The sequence below is a fragment of the Verruconis gallopava genome (genome assembly GCF_000836295.1).
Source record: "Verruconis gallopava strain CBS 43764 unplaced genomic scaffold supercont1.18, whole genome shotgun sequence".
Taxonomy (NCBI): domain Eukaryota; kingdom Fungi; phylum Ascomycota; class Dothideomycetes; order Venturiales; family Sympoventuriaceae; genus Verruconis; species Verruconis gallopava.
In genome coordinates this window covers 277051-300724 of record NW_015622154.1, presented here as the reverse complement: position 1 = coordinate 300724, position 23674 = coordinate 277051, and the positions used below count along the sequence as shown (strand labels likewise).

The 23674-nt window shown below is 52.8% G+C and overlaps 6 protein-coding genes across 6 annotated transcripts; all 6 read left to right on the top strand.

The window, feature by feature from the left end:
• Positions 1-6225: 6225 nt before the first annotated feature.
• Positions 6226-8296, top strand: PV09_05715 (uncharacterized protein; the record flags this gene model as incomplete). The annotated part of the gene is made up of 7 exons (XM_016359256.1): positions 6226-6705; positions 6761-6899; positions 6945-7105; positions 7153-7190; positions 7256-7452; positions 7502-7690; positions 7740-8296. The coding sequence occupies 7 exons, from the start codon at positions 6226-6228 to the stop codon at positions 8294-8296; spliced, it is 1761 nt and encodes a 586-aa protein (XP_016212935.1).
• Positions 8297-9084: 788 nt separating this feature from the next.
• Positions 9085-11903, top strand: PV09_05714 (uncharacterized protein). Its single transcript, XM_016359255.1, has 3 exons — positions 9085-9202; positions 9259-11516; positions 11584-11903. Exons 1-3 carry the CDS (start codon positions 9091-9093, stop codon positions 11791-11793), a joined length of 2580 nt encoding a protein of 859 aa, XP_016212934.1. The 5' UTR covers positions 9085-9090; the 3' UTR covers positions 11794-11903.
• A 1582-nt stretch (positions 11904-13485) lies between these two features.
• Positions 13486-15530, top strand: PV09_05713 (uncharacterized protein). Its single transcript, XM_016359254.1, has 2 exons — positions 13486-13906; positions 13958-15530. Exons 1-2 carry the CDS (start codon positions 13660-13662, stop codon positions 15259-15261), a joined length of 1551 nt encoding a protein of 516 aa, XP_016212933.1. The 5' UTR covers positions 13486-13659; the 3' UTR covers positions 15262-15530.
• A 1132-nt stretch (positions 15531-16662) lies between these two features.
• PV09_05712 (uncharacterized protein) lies at positions 16663-17073 on the top strand (the record flags this gene model as incomplete). Its single annotated transcript, XM_016359253.1, has 1 exon — positions 16663-17073. One exon carries the CDS (start codon positions 16663-16665, stop codon positions 17071-17073), a length of 411 nt encoding a protein of 136 aa, XP_016212932.1.
• Positions 17074-17266: 193 nt separating this feature from the next.
• PV09_05711 (uncharacterized protein) lies at positions 17267-17686 on the top strand (the record flags this gene model as incomplete). The annotated part of the gene is made up of 2 exons (XM_016359252.1): positions 17267-17281; positions 17345-17686. 2 exons carry the CDS (start codon positions 17267-17269, stop codon positions 17684-17686), a joined length of 357 nt encoding a protein of 118 aa, XP_016212931.1.
• Positions 17687-19968: 2282 nt separating this feature from the next.
• On the top strand, positions 19969-22044 carry PV09_05710 (uncharacterized protein). The gene is made up of 2 exons (XM_016359251.1): positions 19969-20892; positions 20976-22044. Exons 1-2 carry the CDS (start codon positions 20131-20133, stop codon positions 21585-21587), a joined length of 1374 nt encoding a protein of 457 aa, XP_016212930.1. The 5' UTR covers positions 19969-20130; the 3' UTR covers positions 21588-22044.
• Positions 22045-23674: the final 1630 nt, after the last annotated feature.

Sequence of the window (23674 nt, the reverse complement as noted above, 5' to 3'; positions counted from 1 at the left end):
TCGGAGGAGCAGCAGGAGTACTGGTGGTAGTGGGAGCGGCAGCAAGTCATCGCAGTAGGAGCAGGAGTGATCGCGGCAGGCCAGCCAGCGTGCCCATCTGTTGAGCGTCCGCTTCCTCATCCCTCCGTCTCGTCTGAACAGCTGTCGAACGCCACGAACGGGTCAGCATGCTGGGCCATGGGGCCGGATGGCCACTGTTCAGACTGCCACGATACGCAAAGAGCCGCTTCTGCGATCTGTTTCGCTGACGGCTCATCAAACCTTCAATCGTCTTCATCACCGTCGCCTTGCACCCCCCCGTGCGTTGTTTCTGGCTGGCCCAGAGACCTGACTGACGGATCGACTGATTGATGTCTGGCTTCTTCTTCCGCGCCTGTTCCATCGTCACTTTCGTCCTGTCTCCAAGTCGACGTGATTCTGCGTTCAGTGCAACCATGTGCGCTCAATCCGAAAGGAACGGCACGAAGGCGCCACCCTCCTCTCTTCCTCGTTCTCTGTTACCCTCCTCTCCCACCACCGGCCCCCTCCCTCCCCCTTCCTTCCGCGCCCCCCCCCCCCCCTCTCTCTGGGTGAGTAAAAAAAACTTCGGAGCAATAACGCCGAATTCAAATTTATTCCGTCGCGTTGGGCAGACGCTTTCCCACTGCTTCGGCTATAGCAACCTCCACCAGTCCGTTGGTCGATGACAGCTCGGTCCGCAAGGATTGTGCAATCTACGTCGGCTGCTGATACACGAATAGGCAGACCACCTTGGGTCAATTTTTGGCGGTCCTGTAGAGTAGTGCTACAAGCTAATGGGGGTCGTTTGGGGCCAACATCGTTTGCCTTTGCCCGTCCCTTGCAAGCGAAAGTCCTTGCCTGATTGAGAGGTCGAGAAGGCAGGATCTGGCGGAGAATCAGAGCAGAGTGGGCCGGCCATGCCAAAAGCAGGCCTTGGATGATGTTCAAACCTCATGGACTGTCCGAGACGTCGTTCCCTGTAGCCTAGTGTCTCAGGCCTGCCAGTGGCTTGCACGCCGGGACGTGATTTGGCTACGCCTCGCCGCCGATCCCAGCTCCAAGAAGCAAAGTTGGTCGTCCATTCCGGGGGCGTGCTGGGGCACGGGCGGTTGCCAGAGATGCCCTGCGTCTGCCGATAGCAACGGCCGGGTGGGCGATACACAGTTTGCGCGCGGATTTCGATACTGTGAACAATCGACGATTGCGCAAAGTGCAGAAGCAGGCGTCAGACAAGACGCGCTGCGGTTCGAGGACGCGACGGCGTAGGAGACGCCCAACAGTCGCACACCACCGTCCGCTCCGGGTCGTGCTACGCGGTGCCACACGAAACAACCTTCGTTTCTTCCCGTCTCGCTGGACGGCGGAGAGCTGGCTGGCCTTGCCCGGCGCGGCACCGAACCGGCCTGGGCTGGGACGACTTTGGGGCCGTCCTAAGCGTGATCGAGAGGAGCGAGCGCGAGCATGAGCATGAGCAGGAGCAGGAGCATGATGCTGAGCTTGGAAGCCCCCGATCGTCCATTCATGTGTGCGCGCCGCCACGCTCCACCTCCCGTTATCGATTGAGGGTTTTTTCTCTCGCACACGCTCCGGGCGCGCGACCGACGCACGCACGCACACTATCGATAACTCGCAACCCCATCCAGTGCCGTTTGAAACAAATCGCAAAAGCCCGCTGCTACGTGGACACGCCGGCCTCGTCTGGCTCTCGCTTCTTCGTTCCCACGTCCGCTGCGACAGCCCTCTCAGTGCGCTTCCCGGCCCGGCCACCAGCCTCGACTGGACGCTCAGCTGGCGAGGCCGGCCAGGGCCCGTGGCACTTCGCGAGAAGTACCGAAAGGTGTCGACGCTTTGTACCACGGCACTGGAGCCGACGCCGCATAGTGGTTGGCTGATTCTTGCGGTGTGCGTTGCTGTGCTGTCAGCCTAGACCGTGTTGGGCCCTCGGCGTGACTTTGCGCCAGACTCTGGCGGACGTCGTCAGAATCCAACGACGGAGAGCCATCGCAAAGGGCGGGGAACACGGATGATCAGTTTTTTCTTCGCCTGCTCGTTTCGCCAATCCGTGGATGGCCACATTCACAGCGACGCGACAGTCACGGCGTTCGTGGCCCGTCGCGCATCTTCCGCCTGTTCCTCGTCCTCGTCCTCGTCCTCGTCCTCGTCTCCGTCCTCGTCCTCTCGTGCCCTGCGAGCCAAACTAGAAACGCTGCTAAGGCAAGGAACGTGTTCGGCATCGCCAACTGCTCATCTTGCAGCAGATCAGCGAGGCGCGTTGCGATGCAGGGCTATCAATCGCGCGGAGTCCGGCCTGTTTCCTTCGCCTTTCTCGAAACTGCCCTCCCCCGAGAACAGAACGGCCTGCACCCCAATGACTCTGCGTCCGTGGTTCCTGCAGTTTCCAAACTGCGTATCCTGTTTTCGTCGACACGTTCTACGTTCTGGTCTGTGTTTTGTGATCCTCCCTTGGGTCTCGCCTTAGCATGTTTGCCCGGAACACGTCGTGCTGTGCGTCGCCGACAGCGCCTTGCGAGCACCCAGCTGGGAACGCTTTCTTCGCCGAGCTGATGCCTTTCTGTCGTACACGCTCAAGGGTATCAAACGTTTCTAGGGCAGTCCCCCAAGCCTGCCAACTGTTGCAATGTCCACAGGCTTGTAAGCAGAAGTTTCGTCGTGAGTTAGAGAAGCGTTTACCCGTGGTCACATGGCTTGCGCTCCCTTGTCACCTACATCTCCTCAGTTGTGCGCTGTCCACTCCTGCGCGCCGTCGTGGCAGACGATTGGGGTTACGCGGCCTTTCTGCTTGTCCTTTTTATTCACTGTGTCGTCTCATAAGGAGACCGCGAGGCATTCGTCACGTCGATTTTGAAGCATCCGACTTTGCCAAGAGCTTGACTCGACGCATCCTCTCGGCTGCCAGGAGGAAGGTCGCTGTTGGACTGCCATCGTGCTTTCTGACGACAAGTTTCACTGCGACTGAGGAGTAGTGCTGTTTGGCGACAGTGCTAGGGACAAAATGTAGATGTTCACGATTTTCGGGGATAGGAACACGCTCCGGCGCTGGATGCTTTCGCATTGTTCAGTCGATTTTACATGGACCACCTTCCTCTGATGCAGCTGATAGACCACCTTTCCATGTCTCATCCGTATGAAGGTGAGATCGTTCCACCTTGCTGGGATGGCTTCCAAGTTGTTGATGCTCAGAACTGTTGCATTGTGCGACTCGTGACGCTGACCACTCTCATCAAATCACGCGCTTTCAGACGTCACCTTTCTACAAGTACGCACTCCACGCTTCAAGCATCTTCTATCTGAGAAAGTCATATGCAGAAAGTGTGAGGCAATCGCAGCATCTTCCAGATTCGGGTCTGTGATCCAAAATGGAGTGGTTTGTGTGCAATATGCACAGTCCGCGGCGGGAATCACGGGAGATCTGTCAACCGTTCCTGCATCTGCCGGGACAAGACGATGTTCCCCAGTGATTGGTGAGGTTCCGACAGCAGAGAAGCGGCTTCTCGCAGCTTGCAGATACATCCCCGCGTCGAACTCCCATGGTTTACCGTTCCATGTCGGGAACGCATGCAGAGCAGCCTCAGCCGGCCCAGGCTTCGCTTCTTCGGGGATTCGCCAGAATTCACAAGAGGGCGGCAATCATCGTGATCGACCACCCTTCGCCGGGTTCCAGGTGATGGAAAACGACGACTCTGGATTCCTTGCTCGCCAGCCACACCTGAATATATTGGTTTCCCACCCTCTTGTCATCACGCTGGCCATTTCACACATTTGACTTTTCCTGGTGGGGTTGACGGAATTTGCGCTGTCAGCCAATACAGAGCGACCACGTCTTCGCCCGTTATCGGGGGGTGCTGGGGGAAGCGGAATCAAAGGCCGCCCAGTTTACCCGTGATGGGGCGACTTGGAGCTGCGATTGGGTGAAAACGAAAACACTCTACCATGAAGGCAAGGGTGCTTCCCAATCCGTTCCAAATGCTTTGAACTTCTCAAACTGATCATTGATCTTCAGCATTCATCAGTGGAGTAGCACCGGTAGCACGGCCGTTGACCTCGATTATCTAGCGTATACGACCCCATGGTTGGATCAGACGTGGTCGGAAGACATCGTATCTCGTGCTCAACACTGTGTCGCAGAAAACCTCAACCAACGGGCCCACTTGTACTTCCCAGAGATCTCAAACAAAAAAAAAAAAAAATCTTTTTGGCCGATATATCAGTCGAGAAAAATGAGCCGATCTCGTTCACCGCTAGTTCTGACCATTAGGAAGGCTGCTGTCTTTTCCGCAGAAAGTCGTACGTTGCGAGCTCCCTACTTTGCGTGCTTAGGAGACGTCCGCGACCGTGAGATCTGTGCCAATGGTTACCAACTTTCAGCTAGCCAACGCTCCCAGATCGGAGATCCTGCCTAGATCGTCGTAAGCATTTCAGAAAATCGTCCAGGTTTGCTTTCATATGCAAACGCAAAACATAAAGGCTTGATGCTGAAGAATTGCATGGGGGCGGGCGGCTCTCTTTTTGCCTACCTGGGTGGCGGCAGATGCACTGCACTGTGTCTTTCCTACCATACTACTGCGCGTATTTTTTAGCAATTCATCCTGCAGAAGCGGCAACGGCTTTATCCAGAGGTCCATGATAATCCGCAACTCATCTGGCAAAGTGCTCAATCGGAGAATTTTCTTTTTTCTTTTCTGGTCCCCAGACCCTAACGCGTGGAGTAAAACATCGCGCAGTAGCGCCATCACATTTCGTTGCACAAGGACAGCCTGTCTTGTGTCTACGCTTGGACATTGATCAACGTGTACCGAGTGAGACTAGTCATCGGTTTGAATGGGTTATGAATGGAAACATCGTGGCGAATGCCAGGGAAAATCAACATATTCTTAGACTTTCACTTCGAGACACTTGCTCGTGCTAACAATTGAGACGAGGTCCAATTCGCGAGACCAAGTTTGGGATTCACATTGCCACTTCCAGCACCACCCCCCTTACCTGGGTGTTAAATTTCTTTTCCCGTTTTCCTCAATTTTGATGGAACTTGTGCGGTCGTATCTTGAGACAGGTCAAAAACACATGTCACAGCTAGGCGCGGCCGCTGCCGAGAATATATTGGCGCAGCACTTGCGGCCTGCCTGTCAAGTTCTCACCCGCCAAACTCAAACGGACAAGGAGCTCTTCTCATTGTGTCTATGACTGATTGTAATCCCTTTTTCCTTTCAAGTAGGTGATACCTGCACGCGTTCGCCAGCGTCGTGAAGGAACTCCAGATTCACTCTTAGGTCAGAATACGCCTCACCTGGTCCCAAGGAGCGCAGAACCGGCACCGCCGCCCCTTGGAATACCGTTCGCGCGGCCCACTTACGGATTCGTCCGCTTGATGGCCTTCGAAGTTTGCGGCGCGACGGATTCCGGAAGCGAAAGCTGAGTAATGAGATGCTGGCTATCCTTTTTCGAGGCTCACGGCGACGGTCCTCGTTTTCCTGCTTACGCGTCTCTGGAATCTGGAGTGGGAAAACACTTGAGAAGCAAAGCTCGCTTTGCGGAACTTAATCAGAGAGTTATTGTAGTCCCAAACCACAAATCACTAGCGCTGTTTTTTGGCCTGAATTGGAACTATGGACTTGTCTAATGCATGAATGGCTCAGACAGCTCCTGAACTCTAGTTTACTGCTGCTTGTGGAACAAATCTTCGTTCTTCATGATCATGACTTGGCTTTGCTGTTTTTTGGACCTTAGTACTTCGGTCCAGCAGCAGCTTAATTCTCCTTTTCGTTCAAACATCATTAGAAGCATTTTTATCTATCCAGAGATCCATTTCAGACATTCCGTTCTTATGTTCCCGAATACGACGTTGCGGTTCTTCGGTCCTTTGGCTGGTGGATGATGTCTCTTGCCTTTTGGCACATGGATAAACACTTCCGATCACGTCAAAAAACTAGCCCCATTCCACATTGCCTAGCAAAAGACTGTTAGCCAATTCGCTAATGATTCAGCTCTCAAGCGTTGCTGATCATCAAATAGCCCCCCATGGGATTTTCAATTCACCCCCGAAATGTAGAACTGTCAGCGGGAATAAAAATCCGGGGAATCGCCTGCAGCGGTGCCGATCGTTTTCATCATGTCCTAGAATCACTTTCATGTTGCTTTAAATCTTGACTTCAGTAAGACATCCAAGATACCTTACAATTTTCTTGTAATTCTCTCAAGACCAATAGAATGGACGACATAAAGGCAGAGGATCGAAACCAACATGTAGAGACCACCAACAGGCACAGTCCGCAGTACGACAGTGCTAGCGATGTCACAGGCTTTGAAGCCGATGAGACAACCCTCAAGCCTGGGTACTTCAGGTCGAGCTTCTTCCTAGGATCGATGACCGCCATCTGTCTTGGACTATTCGCTGGCGTCTCAGGCTTCGCGTATGCCGCACCGATCCTTACCCTCATCAACAACGACATCGGTCCTGATCCGAACATTGCATGGGTGGCGCTTGTGTACACGCTGACATCTGCCGTGTGTATTACACTGGTCGGTCGCATCTCAGACATCTTTGGCCGTCGTTACATGTTCATTGGTGGCGCTCTTGTTGCGCTCGTCGGCAGCATCGTCTGCTCTCGAGCAATGTCTGTTCCAGAGCTCATTGGAGGCATGACCTTGATTGGCATTGGCGCCTCGACGCAGTTGAGCTACTACTTCGTAAGCCTAACCGACGGAGACCACAACAGCTTGAACTGGATACTAACCTGGTCAGGTCATGGGCGAACTCGTACCAATGCGCTACCGTCTGGCTGGAAATGCTGCAGTTTACGTATCTCAAATACCTGGCTCTGGAATCGCTCCTGTTGTTGCGACTGCATTCGTCAAATATCAGCCTGCTGTTGGCTGGAGAGGTGTGTATCTAAGCGTGGTTACATGGTGACGGCTAACATAAGCAGGATGCTATTATCTTCTTATCGCAGTTAATGCCGTGGCGCTGGCCTGCTGGGTATTTTTTTATTTTCCTCCGAACTTTCACATGAAGCATGGGAATGCAAAAATCTTTGACTACATTCGAAAATTTGACTATGTTGGAACGATTCTGTATACCGGTGGCTTGGTAAGATTGTTTGCAACAGCTCCACTAGCCTTGACTGACCAGCTCAGTTGATACTGCTGATGGGATTGAACTGGGGAGGTCAATTGTGAGTTGTTGCACTGCAACAATAGGTTTAGCGGTTATAAGTCTGTCATGCTAACTGCTTCGTAGATATGCGTGGAACTCCAGCCACGTAGTGGCTACAATCGTTGTTGGGGCTGTTTCTCTTATCGTTTTCGTCCTATGGGAAACCTTCATGAAATTAGAGGAACCCTTGGTGCCCATGTACGTCTTTGATAACCGTGGCTGGATCTGTGCCACTCTTATCTCAGGAATCGGCGCGTCAATGTACTATGCCTTCGCCATAGGTATGCCAAGCTTTTGACGTCTTGTGCAACCAATTAATTTGTTGAGCAGTGTGGCCAAGCGCTGTCAATATTCTCTACGCGGATGCAACCAGTCCGATTGGCGCTGCTTGGATGTCCAGCATTGTTGGTCTTCTCATAGTTATCGGTGAGATTGTTGGCGGTTTTGCTGCGAAAACCATCATGCACATCAAGTGGCAGATAACTGTATCCGTCTTCTTGGGCGGATTGTTCTTCGCATGTCAGTTTTGCAAGACCGTCGGAATGAGAAATTGACTGACACTCCATAGGTGTGGCGACATGTGGTCCGGACGATAAAAATCGCGCGTGCGCTTTCGTTGCCCTCGGCGTTTTTTTCGTAGGCTGGGCTGAATCTCTCGCCATCACCACCTTGACTTTGACTGCAAAGCGACAGGACGAGCTTGGTACAGCAAGCGGCATTGCCGGAGCCATTAGGTTTCTGATCGCATCCATTGCCTCCACGATCTACACGGTTATTCTGAATAACGAACTAGCTAAGAAGGTCGCACCGCGAGTTACTTCCGCAGTAGAGGCTGCTGGCTTGCCCTCTTCCAGCGCTGCACAGTTCATTCAGGCATTGTCGCTCGGAAGTACGTCGTTGAATGACATACCAGGTGTGAATTCGAACATCATTACAACGGGAAGGGACGCTTACAAGAACGCCAATGCATCTGCATACCACACGGTGTTCCTAACCACACTGGCCTTTAGTGGCATTTGTGTTATCTGTGCTCTGCTGCTACCGAATGTTGACCACTTGTTGACTAATAAGATTGCAACGACGCTCAGACGAGACGAGAAATCGGAAGTTAAGGATGTCGCATAGTATTGTGGCGTCTCTGATCTTGAAGATTCAAATGGCTGGTATACAGGAACAGAAAGCAAAAGTCACCTACAAAGAGATTTAAACAACACACGGGGCAGAATCACCAAACACAGGTAGTCATCAATATACACCATGTTTTGTACTTCGAAGTTATCAAACCTGGTCCAAGTTGAACCCAAACACGTTTCCTTTGAAATCTGAAGGGCTCTCATTAGAATTTGTCGTTTCGGTCGAAGAATGACTCAAAGACAGGTGAAGCGTGTCATCGACTTTGAATTGAGCGACTGTCATTCTGAACTGTTACGGTATCAGTCTCCATTGCAAAGCCTCAAGCCGAAAGCGTCATAATAGCACAGAAAGGGGGTTGGGGTTCTTTTTACCCATTCATTATGTAGATACGATGGCGGAAGCAGAGCTCTTGGCAAGCTTGAGCAGTTTGTGTCGTGTGAAGTCTGCACCCATAGCGTCGACGAAGAGTCGTGGTGAGCACCGTTCGCAGCTCGATGACATGCTCAGATGTCGAGATGTCGTTTGTGCAAAATTCGACGCATCAAAACCAGAGAGAGTGGCGTCCAAGAGGCAGCTCTTTGGCCCATTGTTTGTACAGCTGAAATAAGGTTTGGATTAGGCCGGCCAAGAATAGTAAGCGTCGGAGACCCCAGGAGCGCCACGGAAGTCTGATTGGCTGATCGTCAATCTCCTGGTTCGAGCCAAGGCTCAAAGAAGGAGACTCAATACGAGAGACATCGTCCAAGGAGGTCCGACATGACCTCGAACTTCACACTGCGTGCACAATGGGGCTGCTAGGGGCACTGAAACTGCTATGCCTCAGCCAGAGCGCGGCGTTGGTCCTCGCGACGAACGGCGCTCAGTTCGTAAATCCCTTGATCGGGACGGTTCACGGCGGTGGGAATGCTGAAAATCTCTCCTATACGAGCCGCGGCTAACGGCAGACTTGGCAGGCCATGTCTTCGCAGGTGCAACGTTGCCATTTTCGATGGCGAAGGCCGTCGCCGACGTCAACGGAGAGAACCAAGCTGGATACGGCTCGGACGGGTCCAAAATCAGAGGCTTCTCTCACATGCACGACTCGGGAACCGGAGGTGTGACCTCGCTGGGCAACTTTCCAATCTTTCCGCATGCCGGCTGCCCTGGAGACGACATTGCGCGATGCAACTTCACCGAGCATGATCGGTCCATAAAACAAATCGATGGCTCGGTCCAAGCTCGGCCAGGCTACTTCGCGCTGTCTCTGGAGTCTGGAATCAAAGCCGAAATGACGGTCAGCAACCATACGGCTTTGTATCGCTTCACCTTTCCGGAGACGCCGCAGGGCATTGAAGACTCAAAACTGAGCCCCGTCATTCTCGCCGAACTGTCTGACCTGTCCCATTCGGCCTCGGACAGGCGTCTTTGGCTGGATGCCACCACGGGCCGTCTGACCGGCCAAGCTCGGTTTATTCCTAGTTTCGGCACCGGTTACTATCGACTTCACTTCTGCGCCGACTTCAAGGGGGCAACCATCCGTGAAGTTGGCGGATGGAACTCGAGTGGCGGCATTGGGTACTATGGAGAAGATGGAGAGTTCAGCTCAGCATTTCATCCCGTTGGCGGCTACACCTGGTTCAATGCTCCCGACAACGAGGATAGACAGATTCTCGCGCGAATTGGCGTCAGCTTTATGGATGTGGAACAAGCCTGCCGTAGTGCACAGACAGAAATTCCCGATTTCGACTTCGACAAGACTCTGAAGGCGGCCGAGCAGGCATGGCACGACAAGCTGGACGTCATCGCAATCAGCGAGGACGATGGAGTCAGCGACGACACGAGGACCGTGTTTTGGAGCGGCATCTACCGCAACTTCATCTCGCCGCAAGACTACACGGGTGAAAACTACTTGTGGACGAGCGACGAACCGTACTATGATTCTTTCTACTGCATATGGGACTCGTTCCGCGCGCAGCATCCGTTGCTCGCAATGCTCGACCCACAATCGCAGTCTCTCATGGTACGCTCGCTCATCGATATATGGCGCCACGAGGGCCACATGCCCGACTGCAGAATGTCTCTTTGCAAAGGCTGGTCGCAGGGAGGATCAAACGCGGACGTCGTCCTCGCCGACTCGTATCTCAAGGGCCTGAACGGGGGCATCAACTGGACTGATGGATACGCCGCAGTCGTCCAAGATGCAGAGGTCGAGCCGAGTAGATGGGATCTTGGAGGCCGAGGGGGCATGACGAGCTGGAAAACCAAAGGGTATATCCCGATTGACGACCAGGACAACAAGGGATTTGGCCCTCACACACGAAGCGTCTCTCGCACGGTTGAGTATGCATACAACGATTTTTGCGTGGCTCAGATGGCAGCCACGCTTGCCAACGCGACGGATTACGAAAAGTACATGAACCGTTCGAGCAACTGGAAGAATCTCTTGCGTGATGACCAGGCAACGACCATCGACGGCAAGGATAGTGGCTTCTTGGGCGTTTTGCAGCCGAAGTTCTTCAACTCCAGCTGGGCATATCAAGATCCCCTGCTTTGCTCACCTCTTCTCGAGCCGGACGCATGTTACCTGACGATGAACGGACACGAGACGTACGAAGGAAGTTGTTGGCTTTACACACTCTACGTCCCCGGAGATATTGCCGGACTCGTGACTGAGCTGGGCACAGAAGAGCATTTCGTAGAGCGCCTCGACTTCGTGCACGAATCGGGCCTCCTCTACATGGGTGACGAGCAAGCTTTTTTGACGCCCTTCTTGTACCATTATGTGGGCCGACCGGGTCTTTCAGCCAAGCGCGCACACTACTACGTTCCTTCGCAATTCAACAACACGCTCGTAGGCATTCCCGGAAACGATGACTCGGGAGCAATGGGAGCATTCGCGAGTTTCATCATGATGGGAGTCTTTCCAAATGCAGGACAAAACGTATACTTCATTACGCCGCCTTACTTCAGGGAGGTATCCATTCGGAACCCGGAGACGGGCAATACTGCAACCATCCGCAACGTGAATTTTGACGCCGAATACCGCAATATTTATATTCAAAAGGCCACATTAAATGGACGGCCGTACAGAAAAAGTTGGATCGACCATGGGTTCTTCCTCGACGGTGGTGTACTGGAGCTCACCCTTGGGCCCGAGGAAAGCAAGTGGGGTACAAGACCCGAGGATCGACCACCGAGTCTCTCGACCGGCGGCCCTCCAAATGGCACATGGGTATGTAGAAGCGGATCAAGCTTTTTGTTTACAGGCACCGTCCGGGCTTGCTGACCAGGCAATACAGGACACTGAGTTCCTTCCAAGCCGCCAAAAACAGCCTTCGGAATACGCCGGCCTGTTTGGGCCGGATTCGTCGTTCGATACAATGAGAATGTTGGCATTAATGATTATGCTTTTACTCGTCGTGGTCATGTGTGTCGGTGTGTACCGCGAATGCGCGGTCGTAAAGAGGAATAAGGGATACAGTGCGTTGTACGGCGCTGAGCGGCTGTAGTGCCACAGCCCCTTTCTTTATTGCATCCGGGTTGGCGTTTTTTCTTCTTTTGTGAGGGTAACCACGGCCTCGATACCCATCATGTACCATACAGTGCCGTAAATATGTTTCCTTGGTCCTTGGTTTTTTATTTCTTTTTTTTTGGAGGCTTTCAATCGGACGACCTGTGAAATGATGTGAGCTCAAATTCGCATTCACGACAATCCGCTGGCTCATCTGACTTGCAGATAACGTGAAGGTCATTCCTTGTTCACGGCGACATCCTCGCATTCCTCTCTCCTGAGTCTCCTCCACTGCCCGTGCAGCACAAGCTCGACTTCGCACTTGCCGCACACCCTGTGCGAGCAGAATATGCAGTAGCATCGCTGCAGGTCGATGCTGGTATGCCACGCACCACATTTGCAGCACCAAGATCTGTTGTAGAACTTTTGGCCCATGATCCGCGAGAACATCTCCGTAATGTCATGTTCTGCGCGTGGAATTGACGAGCGAAGAAGGTTTGCCGAGTGTAGACCCGTCGTGACTTGTGAATCTTTGAGGGAAGGTTGAGAATGGCCACGTCAATTGGGTCACTGCGAGGCTAGCTGGAGCTTGGACGCCGTAATGATCAATTCACGTCTGCAGATAGGTTCCACTGAATTCTTACGCCGGAGAGGGTTTGCAGCTTTTCGAGACGCTCGTCTGTCCTTCGGTTTGTCTAGAAACAATCGCTCTCGTCCAAACCTGCCCTGCTCGCGTGGTGGTACGGCGATGAAGGATTCAGGATCAGTCAGAGTCCTTTTTGTAGCTATCGTGTGTTCGAGTAAAAAAAAAAAGGAATCTTGTTGGCGCGTACGAAAAAGGACTATCTTGATCCGATTTGAACTCACAGCGAGGTGTTACAACATGGACGGGACGACAGCCAAGTGACCGTTTGCAAAGCACGTGCGCGGCTCTCTTTGTTTGTTTTCGCACAGCTTGGCAAATATAGATTCAGGCTTTACTCCTCCGTCAAGGCCACAAATGAATAAATTGCCGTCTGCGGATTCAGCATTTTCCAGTGCTTACTAGCCCTCTGCTTGATGAGCGCACGTGAAAGAAAACCAGGAGACGGGCCACGGGAGGAGTCTGTGCACGTAAAGCACGAACCCACTGCGGAAGTCGGATATCGGGCGTGTTTGTATCTTAACACAAATGGAACGTGTTCATGCACAAGCCTTGCAGATGAATTCCGCAAAAGAGACGGAAGGATGAGCAGGGAAAGATTTCGACGCCTGTGTTCATCTCGAAGTTTCAGCCTTGTGAAAGACAGGGTTTGCTGGTCAGGCGTGTTCGGCCAGGGCTCCGTTTTTATTTCTTCAGCACCGATTTGACGGGTACTGGTATGAGGACCGATCGCCGGCGTCTGACAAAGCAAATGGGCGTGCACGAGGACGTGACCAGGCTGAGGGAGGACGTGGCCGCTTTCCGTCACGCTGCTGCTGGAGGCTCGAGCAGGACGAGCAGAGGCAAAACAAGGACGGGGCGGTGCCAAGACAGCCAAGCACCGAAGCACCAACGCCAAGGCCCGCACGTGCCGGCTTGAGGCTCGCGACGTGCGGGAGCAAAGCTTGGAGGACGGAGTCACTCAGAACGAGCGACATGACGTCACGCTGCAGAAGTCTCCAACATCCACGATCCAACATGCGACACCTTGATTAATTCAAGGCTTCAGCCACCTTGGCTCTGGCCTGCCAAGCAACGCCGTCATTTCTTGCCTTCCTTCCTCCGTCAATGCATATATATACACATACACATGGCACTGCGTGTGCTTTTCTGCCACTTCCCCACTTGTGAACACAGCTTTCTCTCCCTTCTTTGAGCGTGCCAAGACTCTCGCCCGAAAGCATGGCACCGTCAAGACTCTCGTTATCCTTGGCTGCAGTCCTAGCGGGCCTAACTCCGTTCGCTGACGCATTGCCCGCTCCCGATCCCGTCGCAGAGGCTCATCCTGAGATTACGCCCTTTCGCGTTCCTCAGCTTCCTACCAGAACATACGCCTATGACCGCAGAAACATCTTGAGCGATCTCGAAGGCGACGTCAAGTCCGTCCTCAGCGTCTTAGGCTCGGACATCCCGTCGTATGTGGCATCTGGTACGTATCGTCTTCCCTGGCTTTGGTGATGAATCTGATCCCGAGAGACAGGTGTCCCCAACTTCTTCCAGAATTTCCCCAGCGGCGAAGCAGTCCAGAGTTCACTTGGTATCGACAGCAGCCAACTGGCTGCTCTTCCAACAAACGTTCTCAACTTGCCTCCTTACGGAAATTGGACCGATCAAGGTTGGAACGTGCGCTTCCACGGCAATGTGTACAAGCAACCGAACACATCGATCGACAAGCTCAATGAGTTGGCGAACGTTTTCTTGATCGGCACAAGCATTCAAGATCTTCCTGCGGACCAGCAAGCACAGGCCCGCAACCTGACTGCAGAGATCTTTGTAGTGCAACAAGGCAATGAGACTGTCACCCTTAACCTTGAACCCGCTCCGTCAGCAGGCTCTAGCGGCGAGCCCGGTGGAGGAGGTGCCGTTCAAGCACCAGGAGGCACCCAGAACCTGACCTTGCCGTACCCCACGACAGGCGAGGGTGATTTCGATGTGTTTATGCCAATCCAGCAGGGCAATCTCATGGCCGGGAATGCGACGCAAGAAATACAGCGTCTGAATGTGTACGCCAATGGCTCTGATTTGGGAAATGCGACGGCCTATCTTGTGCCACCTACAGGCTTCACGGTCGTTAGCGACATAGACGACATCTTACGCATCACGAAAATCTACGAGCCCAAGGAAGGCCTTCTCAACTCGTTTGCCAGGCCGTACGTGCAGTGGGAAAACATGCCTGATATTTACGCGAATTGGAGCCGCAGCATTCCAAACATACACTTCCATTATTTAACCACGACGCCAGAACAGGTTACCAGAAACTACATGGACTTTATCTACAAGACATATCCAGGCGGCTCATTCGACACAAGACCGCTCAACTTTAGCAATGTCGACGCCACACTCAGCATCCGCAAGTTCCTGCTTGACAAGATCTTCGACACGTTCCCAACCCGCAAATTCATCCTTGTCGCTGACACTTCCAATTCGGATGTCATGAGGGATTATCCTCAGCTTGCGACGGACAGACCGGATCAGGTGCAGTGCATCTTCTTGCGTAACACCAGCGCGACGGATTCCGGCGACAAGTTCCCCTACGACACGTCTGGATTCAAAGGAATCCCACAGAACAAGTACATGTTTTTCAAGGTGCCTGATGATTTGAAAAATCTCGATGTCGTGGGCGGACAATGCTGGAACCAGACCATCCCGCAGAACGTTACATTTGGTCTACAGGACGAGGAATTAGGAATCCATGGCAGCGGCGCAGCGAGCTTGAGCGTTAGTCGCGGAAGCTTCTTTGCCCTCATGACAAGTTTAATTATGAGTTTCTGGCTATTTGCATAGATGCATTTTGGGAGTATTGATGAAGATTCTAAGGGATTCCTCTCACGCGTACGATACGACGAGTACGATTTGAATGTGGGCCGGGCAGCATCCGAAAGTAATTATAGTAATCCACCTCTTTGAGCTTATTTTCCTTGCGCAGGAATCCGGTTATGTGCCGACGCTGCTATTTCGCTCCGGCCCTGGAGTTCAGTGAATTCCTCATCAAGGGCATATGTACACTACTTAATCTATGCTTCCAGTAAATCAAATTTTTCCTTTTCCTTCAGGCCCTTATTTGCTCCCTCATTTTCTCGCAAATGTGTCACGTGGAGAATAGACGAGTGGAGATTACTGTGGCCTTGCCCGCTCATTGTTTCACACCAAACCACAATGTCTCTGTTGAGTCCGAGTTTGCGCGCCTTGCAAAGCTGAAGAAGTGGCGGCCGGGCTCAAAGCATTACATCTGACATGAAAGCGCCCTGAGGCTCAGCTGTAGCCAAGTCACGTTCCCGGAACACGTCAAACGTGCTTTGGGAGACTTCCTCAAATTTTGCTGCTAAGGCTTGCAATCAGGTGGACAAGGAATTCAGGAACGATCGTAAAACCGACGCGCCCAGGGCCTCGTTCGATCACTTCCGCGAGGATGGCTGAAGAAGGATGCAACTATTGTGCAGGGCACACGAGGAAACCTCCAGCAAGGGAAGTCTTGCAGATCATTCTGCAAGAACCGGACTCACAGGATGAATCAAGGTTTAGCTCATATATCAGTGCAATCCAAACAGCGAGGTAGTTGATCGGGTTGGTGCAGATTGATCGTGGGACTCGTGTGCGCATTATATGTTATGTGATGTCGCTTCACTAACGGGCCGGATCGAACTGCCTCCACCTCCTGATCCTGATTAGTAGACGTTTCCTAGAACTAGACCCCTGTTGCGTCCAAAAAAAATCAAGACACATGGATAATGCAAAAAAAAATCAAAATGTCCTTATAAGTCTTTTCCCATGCTCTTGGTACTTTTTTAAAAAATTGACGATTACCTCATTCAGCGGTACAGTGGTGGTTGTGATGCAAGTGGTCTATATCACGTGACTTAGCTGGATGATGTGGACTTTCAAGGGGCAAGTTCATGCGGCTGCTCGCCTAGTACGGTCCCTGACAGGAGGTAGGATCAAGCGCTTCCAGACCAAGTGTGCACAAATCCCTTCATAGGCGCAACTATCTGCTCTCGAGATGCCAGGGCTAGGCACAGGATCGTACCGTGCCAGGGTGAGTTGAGGTATGCACTGCGAACGCATGGAAGCATGACCACAAGATACCACCGACATTACCGCATGTCCAGCTAATAGAACCCTCAACCTGACTGCATCGACACGCAACCCGCACCGCACGCGACAAAGACCCCGGAACCAGGCGGGTAGATGACAGCGAGCTGGCGATCGTTGGTGGAAAAGAGACGTGACAATCCTTATTGGTCAGCAAATAAGCTCAGGCGTGCATCGAAGAAGGCCGGAGAGATGATCCTTGCCGCGCGCCGGGTCACTGCTCGAAGAGCATCGCGCATCATCGACAGTTGGCCACGGCCGGAGCTCACCACATCGTTGGTCAATTGCAGGAGCGGACAATTCGAGGGATCCAGCCGGCGGCCATGTCGAGCGAGATTGGTGGCGAAGAGAAACGAAAAAGAAAACGGAGGTCACACACGTTACAGATGGGTGTGTGAAGTGGTTTTACACAGCCACACCAGCGTACGAATCAGCACCCCCATGACTGCATTCTCGCACGCTTTGCCGCTCGCGCCGCCTGCATGTGCACTTCCTACTCATCTTTAAGACTCTGCAGTTCGCAAGCGCGAACCGTTCAGGCCTTGCACTGCCGTGAGCGTCTACTGTGGGCCTAAAATCTGCCTTCTGCACAGCGGGGATCCTACGATTTCTACTCCGCATTTCACTTCTGCGACAGTCGATCGTCGGCTCTCCAACGTCTCGGCCATCTCACAACACCAGCGGCTTTCCATCGGCAACCATGGCAAGCAAATATGTAGGTTATCTTATTCATCGCAGCTGTCCAAACGTGCGGTCAACATATTGACCGCTTTCTTAGGATCCACCTCAAGGGCCGCCACCTTCGTATCCTTCGCAACCCGCACCGGTTCACTACGACGCTGGTCCAGCCTCGTACGGAAACAATCAACAACCATACTATCAGGGCCAAGCGCAAGATTACTACGGCCAGTCAAATCAAGGTTACTACGGCCCTCAGCAGGGCTATCCTCCCCAGGGCTATCCTCCGCAGGGGTACTACCCACAAGGTGGCATGTATTATCAGCAGCCGCAAGGCTATTTCGGAAACGACAGAGGAGGCAGCGGCGGCGCGGTAGCAACAGGTTTGTGTGCGGGCCTCTGCGCGAGCTTGTGCTGTCTTGACTTGTGCCTGTTCTTCTGATCCGTTGTCGTTCGGCGTTCCGGCTCCGATCTCTTTCAGTCTTCCTCTTCCGCTTTCGTGTTGCCAAAATGGTGGATGCATTCTGGGTTTGGGATTTAGCGTAAGAGAATCGGGTCTTCTTACTTTGTGGGCTACTGGGTACCTTCTGCAATCTGCGGACAAAGAGCACGTTTTGCTTCGATAGCAAGAATGAAATTTAGAGCTGTCATCAGTGTGTCGCTTAAGCAGCCCTTATCAGGAACGTATTTCGTGCTCTCATTTCCGTCCGTATCGGATGCTTCGACAGATGGGAACGTCAGGGCTGTTATTTAAGATTGCTTAGGACGCAATATTGCTCGGAGCGTGCCAGGCGGTCTCCAATTTGAACGCGAAATTGTCATAAGGAGCGAAGACATCTCCACCATTATGTGTGAGCAACGCATGAAAACTAGAAGTCGAATCGCACCGTGCTTTTACTGAACTGTGAGGATGTCCTACCGGCTTGAAATCGAACTGCGGCTCGAAGTCCGCGTCGAGGTCTAGCGTTCTCGAGACTAGGTTCTAGTGTCTTCGTTGAGTGATACCTGTCCTGTTCGGTCACAACGAGCCGGTTCGTCGCTCGGTTTTGCAGCGCTTGGAAGCTGATGCCCGATACACTAATCTATCTGGTTAATCATTCTTTTCATTTCCCCACGTAAAGACTTTGGTTGGTGGCTGCAAGATGGTGAGATTGACCAGGAAACTTGAAGGAGAAGCAAAGTGTCAAAACGTAGATGCGAATCTTGAACTAGACCCGTACTGCTTTGTCATTACATTCAACATGCACACATATCGATCCTCTTCGCGTCGCTGTTGGCCCTACTACTGATCCCTTGAATGACCAATGAGCCACTTCTTTCCTTTCGAGTTTCATGCACATCCCGACAGAACCAACGTCTTCAACTGTCCCCGCCGCTGTCGAAACAAGAGAGTCCATGAAGGCGTAGCTACGAATTTCACCCGATCCAACGTCTCCACAGCAAGTGTGACGACAGCGGAGACCTTCAACACTGCGGATCACGATGCTCCCACTACTACCGAAACAAAGGCCCATCTCTGACTGCAATTGTCATCGATCAAAGTCCAGTTGCTTGCAGATATAGTAATGTGACCCAGCCTTGCGACTTGTTGTTCCTTTCGAGAACGCACGCGACGGCTTCTGCAGCGATCAAAACCGACGCCACTTCACCGACGTCGTCTTTGCTGTCGACCATCACTGTGTGCACTGTGAGAGCAATATCGTAGCTGAGTACCCCGACCGCCTCGACCTGGATAACCACGGGCTAACGCGATGCAAGCAAAGCAACGACGACGGATAGAAGCGTGGAGCGATGCAACAGGCATGGCCACTGTTTGCTCCCAACTGCTCGTGCGCTCGGAACAAAGCGTCTTCTGTCCAGCACGGAAGCGGTCTGCGTCTGGCCAAGGCAATTGCGCATGTGGGGAGCGTGCTCTCAACACGGAAGCCGCTCGTCGCGCGACGCAGCTGACGTATACGAAACCTCATTGTTGATGACAAACACAGCCTCTACTCCGCTTCGATACGGATGACGAGGCGGCTCATCTCATCTGCGCTTTCGGGCGGGAGACGGCACTCAGCGCGGGAGGAGTGCGGATGGATCGCTACCAAAAGTCAGGTCCAAACGATCCACATAGCACGCCTCGATGAAGTTGAAAGCCAACCATGAGGAGGCATCAAAACAGCTGCGAGACGACCCAAAAGCGCCCAACTGCCGCACAGAGCCAAGCTCGAGGCGCTGTTCGCTCCCAATTATGAAGACGAGTAGGAACTGGTTTGCACTCCAATGCAACGTACAACTTTCGCCTCATGCATCTGCCTATTTCGAGCAATTCCCGACTCTGCTTCGGAGCCGCGTCGTTGATGGACATGCCGTGCGTCGTGCGCCAAGGGAAGACACACGACTTGCATGCGGACGGCTGGCAATGTGCGGGAGAGACGCAACGGACAAAAGCCAGCGACCAATGGGAAAGGAAGACTGCGGGCTTCGCATAAGCGAGAGACCGCCTGGAGCATAGCGCAAGGAAGACGCCCTTGACGGCGGCAACAACGACGGAACCGAGCATGGGCAAAGCCGAATCACAAGGGATGAAACCAGGGCCGGGCGCCACCCGCTTGTCAAATGCGCCGCTGACTGGCGAAGACTCCCGCACGATACAGTCACGTCGCTGATGAAATGGAGACAGATCTGCGCTGACATAAGCAACAGCTCGACTCTTGAAACTAGCGCAGCCCTATTTGCGGGTGAAGACAGTGACCTTCTCGCATAGGGCGTCTGTCGCACGTTGTCGTCTCAACAGATGCCGCATCATGAAACCTTCCCTAATAATCAATCAGCCATAGATCATTTTCCGAATATGCGTACTAGCCTCCACGTTGGCCTCCACCAGATCCATTGCCGTACATCATGGCCGTTCCACGTGTTGTTCCCCGAGTTATGAGCAACGTGACGGGCGAAGCTGCCTCTGATGGACGGCTGCTGGAAGTCGTCCTTCCGCCTGTGACAAGTTCGACGCTCGTGCCCAAGACGGGCTCAGCGACACAGCCTGAACAGAAACGGCAGAAGAGATATGCACCCAAGGTTCGAACAGGCTGTCTCACGTGCAAGAAGCGACGCGTCAAGTGCGACGAGACAAAGCCCAAGTGTCTGAAATGCCTCAATTCCGACTACCAGTGCGATGGCTACGCCGTGCCCAAGGCCTGGATCTTTGAGCCGTCAGCATCGAAACGCCAGAACGTCAAGGAAGAACGCAGGAATTCTGGGAACAATGCTGAGGATGCTGACGTGCTGGAGCTCCGCCCTTCTCCCTCGACGCAGACCTTCACTCCCGACGAAGCAAGATCGATGCAATTCTATCTGCGACGCTCCGGACGAATGGTTGCGAAATACGATCATTCGCGGTATGCTTTCTGGATGGAAATGCTTCCTCGAGCCGCACATAGATTGGAGCCGGTCAAGCACGTTCTTGTTGCCACCGCCCTGCAAGATGAACTCCTAACGTGCCCAACCACGATCCCGAGAATCGAGCGCCGAATCATGTATCACTACCAACAAGCACTGTCCAAGACGGTGCACACGCGACCAACAATCGACCACATTCTACTGAACTGCTTGGGCATGTTCTATTTCGACAGCCTGCGCGACAACACCGAGCTCATCGTCCTGCACGTAAGTCGTCGAATTTTCGTTTTAACACATGAACCTGTAGCCGTGATACGTGACTCGTGCTGACGACTGCTCCCGCCGAGCAGATTCAATCCGCTCGAAAAATAATCGACGAATGGAGAAGCAAAGACGAGAAAGCCCCTCCTGAGGTTCTCGACATTATCGAGGCCGTTGACGGCATTGTCACAGAGGCTTTAAGTTACTGCCAGATCGCGCCGGACCCATCCTCGATCGCGGATCTCGAATGGGATAAAGCTCCCACCGCAGACCCCTACGACTCCGTTGACGACGCAGAACACGCGCTTATCGCGTGCTTGGGCAATCTTTGTCGATCAGCAGGCCAAGTCCCACTTGCGCTGGTGCGAGCAAACGCTTTCCTTCGCTCTTGGGTAGCTGATGGTCGAAGTGCCATAAAGAAGGCGGATGTTGACACAACTCTGAACTTGGCCTCTTTGTTTCAGATCGCAAAGGACACAATAAATCTGCTCGATGAAGCCTCGCAGTCCCCCCAAGAGGAGCGTTGGTTCCAGCTATACAATAGCTTGCAAGACCTGCCCAAGCTACGTTCCGTGAAGTACCGGAAACCAGTGATTGCGCTCATGAGCCTGCTCCAGCAGAAGAGTCAGACAAAAGAGCAAGCGACCGCCACAAAAGCGCTATACAAGCATCTTCAACGAGGCATTTTGTATGATGAATGAGCGTGGATGATGGGCAGGTCGAACAACAAGAAAGCGAAAGACGCAGGACAACAGTGGACGGACGAAGTGGTCATTTATTAGTCTGAGTGGGGCCGTCGAATTTATGCGTGGACAAAGGCGCTAGGCGAGATCCATATGGGCATCAAAGAGGTCGGCGACCACTTTCGAACTCTTGCCGTTCCGCGACAAGCATGTCGCAGAGATTGCGAAATCATTGTCAACTTACCTGGTTTGTGGGGCATGTCTCGACAAGGCTGATTGACACGCGCTAAAGAGCGATTCCGCCGCGGCGATTGGCTCAACGGTTCGCTTCGCTCCGAAGCCGTGCTGACCCTCCAGTATGCGAGGTGCACAACGAGACATGGAAGTCCCGAGATGGCGGGGCGGATAGCTGCGAGACTTTCCGCATACCTGCGAGAGGCAGACTGTAACCTAGCATGAGGAAGCTGTACGTCTGCAATGTAGGCGGCAATATAAGACGACACATACGTGTCACCGATAAGGACTTCGTCTCCTGTTCACCAACTTGCTAGCCGTTTTGCAATCGTCATGGCGACTGACTTGTCCCTCGTCACTTTCATGTCTCAGGCTGCGGCCATAGGCATCGTCTTTGTAATCGTGAGATGCATCTATAGAGTAACCTTGCACCCCTTAGCAAAGTTTCCTGGCCCCCCCCTAGCTGGCGTGAGCAGTCTCTATGCTATGAGCTGGGACATGCCGCTGGAGACTTCATATTCGAAGAACTTTGCACAATGGCACGACATGTACGGCCCGATCATTCGCATAGAGCCGAACCATCTGCACATCCGTGATCTAGACGCCTACAATCAGGTGTTTAAAGTCGGGACTAAGTTCAATCGCGATCCAGCCATCTACAGCTTTCCGTTTACAAAAGGCAGTTTTTTCAACAAGCTCACGGTAAGGGATGGTAAGGTACACAGGGATCTGTACGTACCCTACTTTTCCAAGGCGAACGTGGTTAAGATGGAGTACATGATCCGCGAGCATCTAGGAAAGTTCTTAAGCAAGCTCGACGACGCATGCAAGGCTGGAAAAGTGGTCGATTTGAGCTTAGGTTTTAGGTGTCTAACGGCAGACACGCTTATGCGTTACACATACGACAGGCCATTTGGTGCTCTAGATTACGAGGACTTCAAGTTCCCCATGATGTAAGCTGCCAGGCCTTGAAGCCAGCAAAACTTTCTGACCATGGACAAAGTTGTGATATCGAGGATTTCTTTAAGAACGCCGCCCGCGGCTGGTACTTCCCTAACCTCATGGGCACCATTGTCAAAATCATCGGCGCTTTGCCACGGTCGTGGATCACCGATCCGCCCATGGCATCTGCTCTCGCACTTCTCGACGGTTGCCGCGCCCGAGTCTTGGAGCTAAAGCGCGAGTCCGAAGATAAAATGTCGCCATCCATTTTCCAAACAGCTTTACACCCTAAGCCTGAGAAGGGCCATCCGGTTCTGAGCCTCGAGGACTTGGGGGCCGATGCCTTGGTAATGTTCACCGCAGGCACAGACACCACCGCGCATGCGTTTATCACCGGCACTTGGAACATGATCCAGCAACCAGAGCTTATGCAGAAACTGCAGACGGTGCTCAAGGAGGCGATACCAGACCCTAACGACATTAACCTCGACTGGGCGGCGTTAGAGAAGATTGAATATCTGGTAAGTGCACAACGCACTATAAACACTAGTCTATTCACGCACTTTTTGTAACCCGCATGTTTAGCGTGCAATTGTCAAAGAATCTATTCGTCTCTCATACGGTGTTCCTGGCAAGATCCCTCGCCAGACTCCACCCGGCGGGGTGACAATATGCGGACAGCACATACCCGAAGGCACGATGCTGTCCATGTCTTGCTACGTCTACCACCAACACGAACCGTTTTTCCGGAATGCGTCCAAATTCGATCCGGAGCGCTGGATAGGCGAGGAAAACGCCGCCGATGCTGAGAAGCACTTCATAGCTTTTTCGAGAGGCAGCAGAAACTGCATTGGCCAGAACCTGGCGTACGCAGAGCTGTTTTACGGATTTGCGTACCTGTTTAGGAAGTTTTCTGTGCAGAAGGCTCC

Coding starts and splice junctions, on each gene's coding strand:
- PV09_05714 (XM_016359255.1), top strand. CDS start 9,091: ATGGGGCTGCTAGGGGCACTGAAACTGCTATGCCTCAGCCAGAGCGCG. Junction 9,203..9,258: donor GATCGGGACGGTTCACGGCG/GTGGGAATGCTG, acceptor CAGACTTGGCAG/GCCATGTCTTCGCAGGTGCA. Junction 11,517..11,583: donor GCCCTCCAAATGGCACATGG/GTATGTAGAAGC, acceptor CAGGCAATACAG/GACACTGAGTTCCTTCCAAG.
- PV09_05713 (XM_016359254.1), top strand. CDS start 13,660: ATGGCACCGTCAAGACTCTCGTTATCCTTGGCTGCAGTCCTAGCGGGC. Junction 13,907..13,957: donor CCCGTCGTATGTGGCATCTG/GTACGTATCGTC, acceptor CCCGAGAGACAG/GTGTCCCCAACTTCTTCCAG.
- PV09_05710 (XM_016359251.1), top strand. CDS start 20,131: ATGGCCGTTCCACGTGTTGTTCCCCGAGTTATGAGCAACGTGACGGGC. Junction 20,893..20,975: donor CCGAGCTCATCGTCCTGCAC/GTAAGTCGTCGA, acceptor CCCGCCGAGCAG/ATTCAATCCGCTCGAAAAAT.